The 14,603-nt window shown below is 41.5% G+C and overlaps 1 protein-coding gene across 1 annotated transcript; it reads right to left on the reverse strand.

Annotated features, from left to right (window-relative positions):
- Nucleotides 1-5,701: 5,701 nt before the first annotated feature.
- On the reverse strand, nucleotides 5,702-6,738 carry LOC114564143 (ADP-ribosylation factor-like protein 4C). Its single transcript, XM_028591346.1, has one exon. The coding sequence runs from the start codon at nucleotides 6,609-6,611 to the stop codon at nucleotides 6,033-6,035; it is 579 nt and encodes a 192-aa protein (XP_028447147.1). The 5' UTR covers nucleotides 6,612-6,738; the 3' UTR covers nucleotides 5,702-6,032.
- Between the last annotated feature and the right edge of the window lie 7,865 nt (nucleotides 6,739-14,603).

Consider the following 14,603-nt stretch of genomic DNA (forward strand, 5'->3'; position numbering starts at 1 on the left):
AATCCTGTAAACGCGCTGCCTGAAGGCGCACTTTTTTAAACCTGGTCCCAGGGTGAAAAAATTCGGAAAAAAAACGCCGCCCCTGCGGCTTCGCATTGCGTATCGATGATGTCATCGCCACACCCCTCGACCTCTTATCCCGCGACGACGTCTCATCACGACGACAACACCAATTCACTATCGGTCCACACAAACGATTCTGGTTTCCTTGCACTAGCCATTTTCGTCGTCTTCTTGTGTGTTTGGTTTCTTCTTCTACGGTCTGTTTGTAGCTTTATGAGCATGCTCCGCCTCTTCTTCTCCGCCTCTTCTTCTCCGCCTCTTCTTCTCCGTTGTTGGTGAATTTCTGTAGCAGAAACAGCTGAAGTAGCTTGTTGAGTCATTTACAAATGGATCCGTTTGGACACAAATATTCTTGAAACAATGCCAGGGAAGACTGGGGGGATTGTTTTGGTACGTGTGGACGTGGCCTAAACCGAACCTTAACCACAGTGGTGCCAGATCAGATTCATTTTGGAGGTAACGAGGAACGACGTGTCGTGTCGTTTCCTCCGGACGACTTGTTTCTCTCTTCTCACACGTATCTTTAGATGCTGCAGGTTATAAATTCACAGCCACTGTGTGGAGTTGACAAAAGTCAGGCCTGGTTTCTGTACCGTACCTTCAAAATAAACAAGGGCAGGCTTCTCTGGAGGCGGTGTGTATTTGGAGGCTGTTGTTTTTTTTATATGCCACTCATGTAGCTAACTGTGCTGCACACACGTGGCCTTTGTAGGTTTTGGGGCGTTAAATTATGGAATGAGCTCAATGATGAGTTGAAAATGTCTTCACGTCTCTGTTGAGTTTCCAACAAAAAAAAGCTTTAAAATGTAAATTAATTACGGTTATGAAGTCATTTGAATGAAATGTAAATTGCAAAATGTATTAGCACTCAAGTGTTTGGTTTCATTTAGTTTTGTTGGATATCTGGGTGATTCTATGGGGATGAAAATAAAGCCTTGGCTTCAGCCTATTCCTTTTTTCGGTTAGCTACGGTGGCAAATTGTGGTAAATTATTGTTTGTTTCATGTATGTTAACCCTCCTGTTTTCCTCGGGTGAAACGTGACCCGTTTGTATATCAGAAATCTGGGTTTCTTTCCATGTAATTTTCCAAAAATAACGATATAAGACAGCATCATTTATACTTTCTGCTTTACAAACAGGCAAACAAGAGCAGGACAACATGTGAGTACATAGGAGTGTCAAAGAAAGCCTCCAAAGCGTTAAAAACCGTCCAAAAAAAGGTCCCAAAAAACCCCCCAAATTCTCAAAGAAAAGCATCAAAAGAAACCCGTTCTCACTCCGAACTGGTAAAGTACGGACTAAAATACAGACGTTTGGACAGTGGCTGTCAGCGTCTGAAGGCCTTCAGCGTGTTTGTAGAATGTACCGGGAAGAGCAGCAGCTACACGGGGTTTAGCGATTAGTATGTAAGGGGGAAATTCTGTGTAGGGAGGTTGGTCGGAGGGGTGGATGGGTCAAACACAGGACTTACACCCAGGAGACCGGGGATCGTGTCCCGCGTGTGTCTTTAACCGTCCCGTTATTGCCGCGTGTCACGGAAACGTAAGCCCACTCACAACCTTTTAGGAGACTTTTAGCTTCAACAACAACCACAAAGGCACCTGGCCAAGCGTCAGTATGCTACGAGATGGGAGCGAGAACCTGTTGAGAAAGCATTAAAACTGTCCCCCAAAAAAAGAAAAAATAGACAAAATAGCGTAAATAAAATATCGATAATTGTCAAAATATGGCCGACGGAAAGACAATACGAGGGTTAATTAAAATTCATCATCATCATCATCATCATCATCAAGAGGATGAATTTTGGGGGACACAATGCAGCACAAGAGAGCCAGACTATGTCATGGAGCTGTCTATGGACGTAACATGATGCCTGTGACTCTTGTCAGCGTGAAACACAGACACCGCCGACGGCGACTTTTTTTCAACTCACTGGGTCGGTTCCTTGCTACGCTGTTGCCATAGCAACGGGCAGTGCCGAGATGACAAGGGGCTTGCTCTGTTTTTCTTCTTCTTCTTTCCGTTGGGGAAGCCTTTCAGTTATTTTGGAGCCGGAATGCTGTCTTTAAAATTCTTTTAAAAAAAACGAAAAAAAGCATGAAACATGTAGCGAGATGCTTGTGTTGTCCTCCCGGCTAAAGAAATGTCAGCACTTTATTCAAAAAACACATTTATTTTTTCCGCTTTCAACTTTTTGTTTAATTTTTTTTTTTTTTTTCTCGCTTTTTTCAAAAAGATTTTGTTTGTGTCTATACCATAACTTTTCATTTTTTTCCCACTACTACCAACTTATACTACGAGTTTTACACTTCATCTTGGAATTCACAGTCTATCAACCTAATTTTTGAGTTTAAAAAGCCGAAATACGCTATAAAATTGAATAAAACGCCCAGAATTCAATGAAAGTAGCGAACTGATCCTTCATTTTACTTGAGAAGAGCTTTCTATAGTACCATCCATGTTCATTTTAGGCAGTCTGGTTGAAAGAAACCCACATTTCTTATATAGACAACAGGAGGGTTAATGGGAGAGGAAGAAAGGAAGACTAAGTTCACATGTATCTTTTTTTTTTATTTATTTTTCTCCAATCCTTGTTTTTTCTTTGTTAAATATTGGATAATTGTCACATACACGGGCCTCAAACTTTTATTGAAACTAAATATGTAAAGTTCAACAACTCAGAGGAGGATTATTATATTAGCCCTTATTTCATCTGTGATTTTATGTGTTTTTATTTTGATTCTTCATCTGAAAAGTAACTACAGCTGTAACCTAAATGTAGTGGATGTAGAATGATTGATGTAGCATGAAAATAGGAAATACTTAAGTATATTGTGAGGTACTTCAACAGGACTTGGTTTAATGTACTTAGCCTGGAAGAAACAGTGTATATACACTACTGGTCAAAAGTTTGGGGTCACTTAGAAATTTCCATTCCACTCCATTATAGACCGAATACAGGTGAGATCAGTTGCATTGTTTTTTTTTGATCAGAGCAGCATTTTTCAGATTACATTATATGCTTAAATAATTGCCAAAGCTTTCTCCAATAATAATAATGGGCAAAATAATAAAGATCAGCCACTTCTTTCTACAACAGTCGAGAACCCCAGTCCAGTATTCTAAGGAGGTCGACCTTTCTGTTAAAGAGTAAGATCCTTTTTTTTTTAAAAACACATTAAAACACACCAGACTCCATGTAAATAAACAGTAATTTTAGCATCGTAAAACACACTTCATTCAAAGTCGACAGAAACAAAATAAAACTATGAAAAGCAGTTTTTGGGTCGTCTTTCCACTTTTCCAACCTTCACAACTCTAGTTTTGGTTGAAATAAACACATAGTTTACCGATTTCCATGTGAAAATATGTTGGCTCTATGCACGCTAAAAGTATTGCTTTTTTAAATGCAGTCTGGTGGGTTTAGTGCAAGCAACTTCAGAGCTGTTTCTGGTTAAACAGAAAGGTCTCAAAGAGGTTTTAAAGGTCTAACTCTGAAGGGATCCTTTCCATAATGTTGTCAGACACTTATAATATTAATCTGAATCTGTCAGTGGCAAAACGAGAACTTTTGTGAAGGTAAATACAAGCTGGACAATCGTCCTATTAACTTAGATTGTAGCTTGTTTCTTGGCTGCCGACTGCAGCGATCTTGCTTAACCCACCTGTTGTCCTTTTTTTATATCAGAAATATGGGTTTCTTAACAACCAAATTGCCCCAAAATAACATGGATGCATGCATGTAGGCTACGTTGTATGGAACCCATACAACATATACCTCCATTCGCAGGTAACATTATTGATTACTTCCATTGAATTTTGGTTGTTTTATTTAATTTCATGGCTGTTTCAAAACAGCAACCTGACCAAACATTGACATAGACCAGTTTATGATTCACTCAACATAATCTGATCTCAACTATTCTATTAGACAAAATAATTCATAGTATCAGCTTTTTTTCAAATTCAAAAATTAGGTATAATGTCATTTTATTAGGTTTATTGACCATGGATTGAAAAAAAAATGTTGAAAAGAGGGACAAAAATGTTTTAAAAAGCACCAAAAGCATAAAAAAAGCGTAAAAAAAAAAAGTCTGAAAAAGTTCCAAACAAAGAGCATTTTTCAATTTTCAAGTTCATGGACGATGGTGGAGACAACACAAAGGTTAATACTGGACCAATGTCAAAGATTGTTGTTCCCATCAGTCACTTAGACACAAAAACACAGGAAAATAGGGTTACCCTTTAACTTCTGTTATGATTTGACACTTGTTAACGACATGTAAATAAAGACCAAAATCATGGATTTTTTTTTTTTTAAATCTTTTAATATTCAAAAAATACTTCAATTTTGGCTTCTTAGTACATAAAGCACCTGGATCTTCTCTTCTATTAATACAGTGTACTTCTCTACTGGTTGTTAGGAAATAAAAAGTGCAAAGTAGTGGACAGTCTGTCCAGTCAGTCCAGCACACAGAGGAAAGGCTACCGACTGAGACTACACATTTGTCTGTTGAGCCGGGGGTGCGCCAGGGACCCGAGGCCACGTGCAAAATCAAAACGTGTGTTTACACAGCAGAAACCCGTGGGTGGAAATGAAAACTATTACGCTGTAAAAAAGTCTTCTTCAGAGTCCAAACGGTGTCCAAAGTCCTGGATGAAGCAGCAGATAAACAGGCCCGCCTGTTTCCATGTTCTCTTTCCCTCCGTGCTGCAGAGTCCTTTCAAGTTCCTTAATTTGTCACTTTTTTGGTTATAAATGTATTTTTTTATCTTGCAGTCACTGAGGCAGCTTCCTGTGCGCGAGGAGCGTCATCCAGCAGAGCTTCACAGCGTCACCGTACGGGAGACGATTAGGGCCACATGTGGAAAAATGTCGTTTTTGGAGTTTAAAGTTTAAAGACAGAATTATGACTTTAAACAATAGGCGTAATTTACAGAAGTGTTTGTGTCGCTTTTATTTTTTCAAACTTTTCTGTAGCTTTTTTTCAGATCTTTTTTCGCCTTTTTCAAAGTTCTTTTTGACAGTGTTTTTACACTTTTTTTAAAAGTTTTTGGTGCTTTTTCTAAAGTTTTTATTCCTTTTTTTAAATATTTAGTTTTTTTTTGCTTTTTTAGATTTTATTTTTTGACAATTTGGTTACAACCTGGGCTTCTTTTAAAGTTTTTGTTGATTTTTCAGACATTTTTGTTGCTTTTTTCAACGTTTCTGTAGCTTTTTTCAGATCTTTTTTTGCCTTTTTCAAAGTTCTTTTTGACAGTTTTTTTGTCAATATTTGTCGCTGTTTGACATTTTTGTCGTTTTTTTAGATTTTATATTTTGACAATTTCGGGACCTCCCGAGATAGTACGAGAGTTTGAATCCCCCCCCCCCCAAAGTTGAACACAAACATCAAGTCAAAATTCCGAGAATGAAGTCAGAATTCCTACTTTAAAGTTTAGAGTCAGATGAATCGATTAGTTGTCAACTGTTTAATTAATCTCCAACTATTTTGATAATCGATTAATCGTTTTGAGTCATTTTTTATGAAAAAAAGAGTCAAACTTCTCTGATTCCAGCTTGTTAAATGTGAATAATGTTCTAGTTTCTTCTCTCCTCTGTGACAGGGAACTGAATATCTTTTGAGTTTTGGACAAAATGAGACATTTGAGGATGTCATCTCGGGCTTTTTTGGGAAACACTGACTTTTTTTCACCATTTTCTGACCAACTTTGAAGTCAGAATTCTCAGAAGTTTAAAGACAGAAATCAGATTCTGACTTGAAACTCAGAAGTCAAATACATTTTCACACGTGGCGCTAATCATCTTCCGTATCGAACAATGTTAATCCAAACCAGAGGATCATTTTTCTTTTCTTTTTAAAATCACTGCAAAGTAAAGCTGTGCAGGGCAACACTGGCAGAACCCGGAGAATTCCTTAAAAAATAAAATAAAAATAAAACCACTGTCCACAGAATCCAGCAGCCGTTACCGCTTCTTCTTCTGCTTCAGGGACTTTCTCCTCTTCAGGATCATCTCGTACAGTTTGTCCATGCCCTCGTGAAGCCCCTCGCCTATGATGGCGCACGCCGGCTGGATGTGGTACGCGGTGGCGGGGGCGAGCTCGTGCAGAGCCAGCTGCTTCTCGATGTCCGCCACCGCCAGCGACTTGGGCAGGTCCTGCTTGTTGGCGATGACCAGCAGCGGCGTGCCCTGGTTCTCCGCGAACTTGGTGACTTTGTGCAGCTCCGTCTTGGCCTCCTCCAGCCTGTCCACGTCCACGGAGTCCACCACGTAGATGATGCCGTCGGTGCACCGGCTGTAGGACTTCCACAGGGGCCGCAGCTTCTCCTGGCCCCCAACGTCCCAGAAGTGACAGCTGATGCCCTTCGCCGTGCCGTTGCTCAGCTTGATCTTCTCCGTGTTGAATCCGATCGTGGGAACCGTGTTCACAAACTCGTTGAATTTGAGCCGGTACAGGACCGTGGTCTTCCCCGCGGAGTCCAGGCCCAGCATGACGATGTGAAGAGACTGGAAGGCAGCGATGTTGGAGAAGCTGTTGCCCATGTTGGCCTTTCTTTTTTTTGGGGGAGGGTTTTTTTTTTATCCAGGAAGTGAAAAAAAGCAACACTGGCGCTCAGATCCCACTCATTTAGTCTCTGTGTGGAGGCTGGTTTGGTGCTAAAGGTTTTTTGGGGGGCGCAGGCCCCTGTGATCTCTGTGAGACTGATCGGCTCTGCTGTGACCCTCAGCAGCAGCAGCAGCAGCAGGGGACGCGGTGCGCCTCGGCAGGACGCAGCGCGCCGTTCGTTAGTATTCCCCGCACGCACTCGCATCCATTTGGCCGCGAAGAAGCTCCACGGTTACAATTCCTCTGCAGGACAACGCCGGGAAGGGACAGCGATGATCACAAACCAACCCCCCCCCCCCCACCCTCCCGTCCCCTTCAACCTGAAGGACTCCCCGTCTCGTGTCCTCTGATTTAGTCCTCTGCAGGATATCAAACACTTCTCCTCTGGAAGCTGCGCACAAAAATATTCCCCTCTCAAGCGTTCGACTGAGCCCCGCTCCTCTGCTCGATCCGGGGTGGTGGTGGTGGTGGTGGTGGTGGTGGTGGTGGTGGTGGGGGGGGAATCTGGGAATAACATCCACGGATTCGTTCACCGGTTGGTGTCGTCGGGCTGCAGCTCTCCTGTCCGTCGCTGCAGCTGCTCTCCCTTTTTCTCTCTCTCTCTCTCTCTCTCTCTCTCTCTCTCTATCTCTCTGTCTGTCTATCTGTTGTGAGGCCGACAAAACAAGACCGCAAAGCGAGAGGCGGCCCCGCTACGCTCCACCCCGCAGGGACATGTGCCAAATGTGCGCAGCAGCGCCGCGCGCATCCTGCTGCTGTGGTGATCCCGTTCCTCTGGATCATAGGCGTAGATTTCGGGGTGCGGGGAGATGCAGGGGACCTGCAAGACCCCCCACCCAATATTTAGAAGAGGTAGGTTTAAAAAATATGAAAGACAACCCCCCAAAAGAAGTAAACAAACTAACAGTTTGGAAGGCTCAAAACATGCAGCCTATATACAGTGTATATCCTTCTGACCTGTACATGTTTCCCAACGATTTCAGACCCCCCCCCCTATAGTGGACCATACCACCTTAACCTTGCAGCGCACGCCTCCCTGTGATGTTTTAATATGCAGAAAGTTTTGACCAGTTTGAATACAGGAGCATTATTTATAAATAATAATAATTCAAGACATTGTTGCAAAAAACATGCACCGGAATGCTTAAAGTTTTTCTGGGGGAATACACCCCACAACCCCAAGTTAAAATGAATAAAATGATAAAATTTCATTTTCTCTCCATCACAAAAATAATACAAAAGAGAGAAAATGTATGGACATGGGATGTAACGTGAAGGAGTTACACCCTGTGTGTTCATGGTGATGGTCGAGGGTAAAATCCCAGGCTGCTGCGCCACCTTCTGGTCCAAACCGGACAGGACCGAACACTCTGGCTCTGGAAACACAACTGCTGACAATGACTTCAAAGAGAAAAACTTGTTTAAAATGTGTGCTGAGACGCATTTTGGAAACAACCTTTAAAACGAAAAAAGTTGTTCGGAGTGAGAACGGGGTGGGGCGGGTTGATTAAAGGCGGATATGCCCAAAAAAGTTATCTTTAAAGAAAGAAGACGAGATCGGACAAAGGCAGTCGACATATGGAGAGTATTCTCTCCTATTGTATTGTATGCTGATATGGACATTCAAAAATCACCCATAGGAATAAATCGGGGAAGAATGTTAAAACCTGTGGAAAAAACTCATTGTTAAGCAACAGGTAGACCTGTACCAAGTATATCTATATCTGTATCTGACCAGATTGGCACAGAAAGCAGACGAGGTCTGCATGGGTACAACCCACCCACTTTTCAGTGGAGTTCAAGCCACTCCCTTGTAGATATAGATACAAGCAAAAACCTCATTCATTCCCATGGCAATAACCCAATTAAATAAGATGTGGGGAGGGGGTATGACTGGAGGAGGAATATATGTGAAGTATACTGTGCAGTGGTTTAATTTATTTATGACATTAGGCCTTTTAGGGAAGTGCATCATACTCCTTTTTACTGTAGTCTATTTATTGAGGTGTGTATGTTATGTGTTAGATATAATAGCGCTGTAGATGTCTGCTTCAGTGTTTGTGTCGTGGATTATGTGTCAGTATGCCTGGACTGTACAACAAATTGCCTCTCGGGGGGGGACAAGTCGAAGTCTAAGAGCCGACGAGCCATAAAATCAAACTAAAGACAGCTAAACTAGAACCACCTCCCGCTGTAGTAGCAGCCACGATCAGCTGTGGCTCCCTCTGTGTTGTTGTTGGAAACGTCTTTATGGGATGTTTTTATCGGGAAGTGCCAAATGTACTTTCATCAGCACATGAGCTGTATCAGATCTCAGGCTTTCGCCAACGCCGTAAACATGGAACCTATGCGCCACCTTGTGAGCAACATGAGATCACGCGCTGGATCAGATCCGACACCCAGGGCCCTATTTTAACGCATGGCGTGAAGCGCCCGGTGCAGGTGTGTTTAGGGCGTGTACGAATCCACTTTTGCTAGTTTGATGGTGGGAAAAAAGGGGCTGTGCGTTTAGGGCGCCTGGTCCTAAAGGGTTGTACTTAGTGTCTTCATTAATCAGAGGTGTGTTTTGGGCGTAACATGCAATCAACCAATCAGAGATCATCTCCCATTCCCTTTAAAAGCCAGGCGCGTTTGGACCTTGGAGCATTGCTGTTATGATGGAGGATTTACACCGTAATATTTTTATTTGTAATCTTCTGCATGTGTCACCCATAGGTGTGTGCTAGCCTAGGAGCATTTCACTAACGCTCTGTTAAAATAACAATGAAATGCTGCGTTACTGACTTTAGACCAGGTTTTTGTTGGTCAATGGAGCGATCACTTCCCCGCTGCCTCAAGATAGCAATACGCCCAGAATGCACCTGAACACACCTCCCTGTAAGACCAGCACGCCCAGAATGCACCTGAACACACCTCCCTGTAAGACCAGCACGCCCAGAATGCACCTGAACACACCTCCCTGTAAGACCAGCATGCCCAGAATGCACCTGAACACACCTCCATGTAAGACCAGCACGCCCAGAATGCACCTGAACACACCTCCCTGTAAGACCAGCACGCCAAGAATGCACCTGAACACACCTCCCTGTAAGACCAGCACGCCAAGAATGCACCTGAACACACCTCCCTGTAAGACCAGCACGCCAAGAATGCACCTGAACACACCTGAAGGCCCCTCTGTGTTCTACAGGAGAGCTCCATGAATTTAGGTTGTAAAGTTTACACAACACCATTTAAAAACCCTGCACAGCCACTGGTGATCCTCCAGACTTTTCCTCCAGCGCCATCATGGCGGTCACATTTGTGGTTTGGAGTGAAATGTCCCGACGGGATCATCCTTATGTTCCCGGGCCATGTGCTGTGTGTCTCTTGATACAAATGCATATTGTAAGTGATTGGAAAGCATATGTTCGCAATTGCAAAAGAAAGGAAAGGTGGGATAAAAAAAAAACATGACGCACTCTTCAGAAGAGGTTATTATCAGAAAAATCCCAAGGGCTTCGAGAAAAGACGTGGAAAGGGAAGGCAACAGTGGTTCCAGTAATAATTGGAGCGCTCGGGGGACAGTGGCTCCGGCAAATTCCTGGAACTAAATTGGAGATCTCTGTCCGGAAGAGACGTCCTGGCAACGGCTGAGATACTCCCAGAATCCTCAGGGTGCCAGGCCGCTGGGAGAGCACGCAGGCTTGAAGGAAGAAAAAGTACCATCCTGTATGGGGGGGGATTATCCACGTATGTTTTTTAATATATATCTTTGTGAAGGTGAGGTTAAATGTTTGTCTGGTATGGAAAATGCACCCACACACTCACACACACACACACACACACACACACACACACACACACACACACACACACACACACACACACACACACAGTAAAATGGGCCCTCCTCTGACTGCATCCATTCCCTGAAGCCTGATTTCTTTGGGGGTGTCATTACCAGAGGCCTGTACTACGAAGCCAGATTTGGGGATACCGAGGTAACTTCAGGTTTTGTGTATCACGTCGGTGGATCACTTGTTACCGGGTTCAATCGCCGTGGTAACTTATGCTGAACACCTAACCTGGTCGGGGAGCAGGTTATGTTGGAGATTAGAGATCAACCGGTATAAAAGCACCGCCTACTGACCAATCAATACTCGGTTGATAACGGTGAGAGAGAGATATATATATATATATATATATATAAATAATATTCTTTTCAATAAAATGGATATCTATGTGAAGGTGAGGCTAAATGTTTGTCCGGTCTGGAAAATAAACTTTCTGCCTGTAAAATATCTTTAAAAAATGTCTTCATCAAAAGAAAAAGCATCAGTAAAATATCCAACAACAAAATAAAATAAATTGTCCATAAAAAAATATCAGGAAAAGCTCGTCCAGTGAGAGCGTGCGCCCCACGTGGGCTGAGGCCTCTGCAGCGGCGCGGGTCCGATTCCCACCTGCTGCCCTTTGTCATCCCCCATCTCTTTCTCTCTCTCTCTCTTTCCTGTCTTTCCACTGTCACTATTTAATAAAGGGGAAAATAAGCCCCCCCAAAAAAATCTTTAAAAAAATAATCTCCAGCAAAACCAAGTCTGACTGATTTATAATGCTGAAATAGTCATTAGATAGTTGCATGCCTGTTGGAAAGCTACTCAAGATGGTCTTCTCTCATTGGTCAATCCGTGGTTGATCACATGATGAATAAGTGTGGCCCTGATCCCATCAGAGATGGCTCTCCTTCTTCCTCTTCTTCCCTCCTCCTCCTCCTCCTCCTCCTCTTCCTCCTCCTCCCCTTGCTCTCTGTCTATTGTCTACGACAGGTGATCTGACCTTTGACCTACGTATAGGCCTACACTAAAGCAGTGATTGGTTAGTGTTCAGCATAAGCATAATGTGGTTGCACATGTGAGGAGTGTGTGTGTGTGTGTGTGTGTGTGTGTGTGTGTGTGTGTGTGTGTGTGTGTGTGTGTGTGTGTGTGTGTGTGTGTGTGTGTGTGTGTGCCCTGGTAAATAAGTATAGCATTTTGATTGGTTGTGTTCGGAAAAGGAAATCAAGTCACTTCCTGATAGATTTTTTTTTTTTTTGTCTTAGGTACAGACTTGTGTGTAGGGTTATGAAAAAAAAAAAGTGTTGTATGCATTTAAAAACTGAGTGAAAGGCTGAGAAATAGCTCATGGTTTTGGAGATTTGGTGTGTAGTTTTGCACTTTGAGTGAGAAGTTTATAAAAATGATGTGACACGAACAAAGTCCCGATGTCGAGGTACTTTACTTGAGTCTTTTCTTTTTCATGCCACTCTCTACTTCTACTCCGCTACATTTCAGAGAGAAATATTGGACTTTTTACTCCACTACATTCATCTGTTCCAGCTTTAGTTACTAGTTACTTTAGTTACTCCGCTACATTCATCTGTTCCAGCTTTAGTTACTAGTTACTTTAGTTACTCCGCTACATTCATCTGTTCCAGCTTTAGTTACTAGTTACTTTAGTTACTCCTCTACATTCATCTGTTCCAGCTTTAGTTACTAGTTACTTTAGTTACTCCGCTACATTCATCTGTTCCAGCTTTAGTTACTAGTTACTTTAGTTACTCAGCTATATTCATCTGTTCCAGCTTTAGTTACTAGTTACTTTAGTTACTCCGCTACATTCATCTGTTCCAGCTTTAGTTACTAGTTACTTTAGTTACTCCACTACATTCTTCTGTTCCAGCTTTAGTTACTAGTTACTTTAGTTACTCCGCTACATTCATCTGTTCCAGCTTTAGTTACTAGTTACTTTAGGTACTCCGCTACATTCATCTGTTCCAGCTTTAGTTACTAGTTACTTTAGTTACTCCGCTAAATTCATCTGTTCCAGCTTTAGTTACTAGTTACTTTAGTTACTCCACTACATTCATCTGTTCCAGCTTTAGTTACTAGTTACTTTAGTTACTCGGCTACATTCATCTGTTCCAGCTTTAGTTACTAGTTACTTTAGTTACTCGGCTACATTCATCTGTTCCAGCTTTAGTTACTAGTTACTTTAGTTACTCCGCTACATTCGTCTGTTCCAGCTTTGGTTACTAGTTACTTTAGTTACTCCGCTACATTCATCTGTTCCAGCTTTAGTTACTTTAGTTACTCCGCTACATTCATCTGTTCCAGCTTTAGTTACTTTAGTTATCTTACTACATTCATCTGTTCCAGCTTTAGTTACTAGTTAATTTAGTTACTCTGCTACATTCATCTGTTCCAGCTTTAGTTACTAGTTACTTTAGTTACTCCGCTACATTCGTCTGTTCCAGCTTTAGTTACTAGTTACTTTAGTTACTCCACTACATTCGTCTGTTCCAGCTTTAGTTACTAGTTACTTTAGTTACTCCGCTACATTCATCTGTTCCAGCTTTAATTACTAGTTAATTCAGTTACTCTGCTACATTCATCTGTTCTAGCTTTAGTTACTAGTTACTTTAGTTACTCCACTACATTCATCTGTTCCAGCTTTAGTTACTAGTTACTTTAGTTACTCCGCTACATTCATCTGTTCCAGCTTTAGTTACTAGTTACTTTAGTTACTCCGCTACATTCATCTGTTACAGCTTTAGTTACTAGTTACTTTAGTTACTCCTCTACATTCATCTGTTACAGCTTTAGTTACTAGTTACTTTAGTCACTCCGCTACATTAATCTGTTCCAGCTGTAGTTACTAGTTACTTTAGTTACACTGTTACATTCATCTGTTCCAGCTTTAGTTACTAGTTACTTTAGTTACTCCGCTACATTCATCTGTTCCAGCTTTAGTTACTAGTTACTTTAGTTACTCCACTACATTCATCTGTTCCAGCTTTAGTTACTAGTTACTTTAGTTACTAGCTACATTAATCTGTTCCAGCTGTAGTTACTAGTTACTTTAGTTACACTGTTACATTCATCTGTTCCAGCTTTAGTTACTAGTTACTTTAGTTACTCCGCTACATTCATCTGTTCCAGCTTTAGTTACTAGTTACTTTAGTTACTAGCTACATTAATCTGTTCCAGCTGTAGTTACTAGTTACTTTAGTTACACTGTTACATTCATCTGTTCCAGCTTTAGTTACTAGTTACTTTAGTTACTCCGCTACATTCATCTGTTCCAGCTTTAGTTACTAGTTACTTTAGTTACTCCACTACATTCATCTGTTCCAGCTTTAGTTACTAGTTACTTTAGTTACTCCGCTACATTCATCTGTTCCAGCTTTAGTTACTAGTTACTTTAGTTACTCCACTACATTCATCTGTTCCAGCTTTAGTTACTAGTTACTTTAGTTACTAGCTACATGTAGTTTATCAAATCTGATGTTTTATCATAAAGGAAACTAGTCAACAATATAACAGACTACAAGTCCAGCTGAGATGATGAGACCATTAAACACACAACTGGTTGGATCCTTTACACTTTTTAAAATGGGAGGATTTTCCTGCATGGAGTACTTTTACTTTTAATACTTTAAGCATTATTTATATTTTTTTAATTTTATAATTTTCCTGATGATACTTACAGACTTTTACTTAACCCTTGTGTTGTCTTCACCGTCGCCCATGAACTCGTCATTCCGGGTTTTTGATAACTCTGCAAACCCTTGGTGTTCTCTCAATGAGCTTCATGAGGTAGTCACCTGAAATGGTTTTACCTTCACAGGTGTGCCTTGTCAGGGTTAATTAGTGAAATTATTTCCCTTATTAATAAAAAAGCAAAGGGTGGCTACTTTGAAGAATCTAAAATATAAGACATGTTTTCAGTTATTTCACACTTTTTTGTTAAGTACATAATTCCATATGTGTTCATTCATAGTTTTGATGCCTTCAGTGAGAATCTACAATGTAAATAGTCATGAAAATAAAAAGGAAACACATTGAATGAGAAGGTGTGTCCAAACTTTTGGCCTGTACTGTATGTCACATGATGCAGTTTAAGGCGCT

This window comes from Perca flavescens, chromosome 11 (genome assembly GCF_004354835.1).
Source record: "Perca flavescens isolate YP-PL-M2 chromosome 11, PFLA_1.0, whole genome shotgun sequence".
NCBI lineage: Eukaryota > Metazoa > Chordata > Actinopteri > Perciformes > Percidae > Perca > Perca flavescens.

Coding starts and splice junctions, on each gene's coding strand:
- LOC114564143 (XM_028591346.1), bottom strand. CDS start 6,611: ATGGGCAACAGCTTCTCCAACATCGCTGCCTTCCAGTCTCTTCACATC.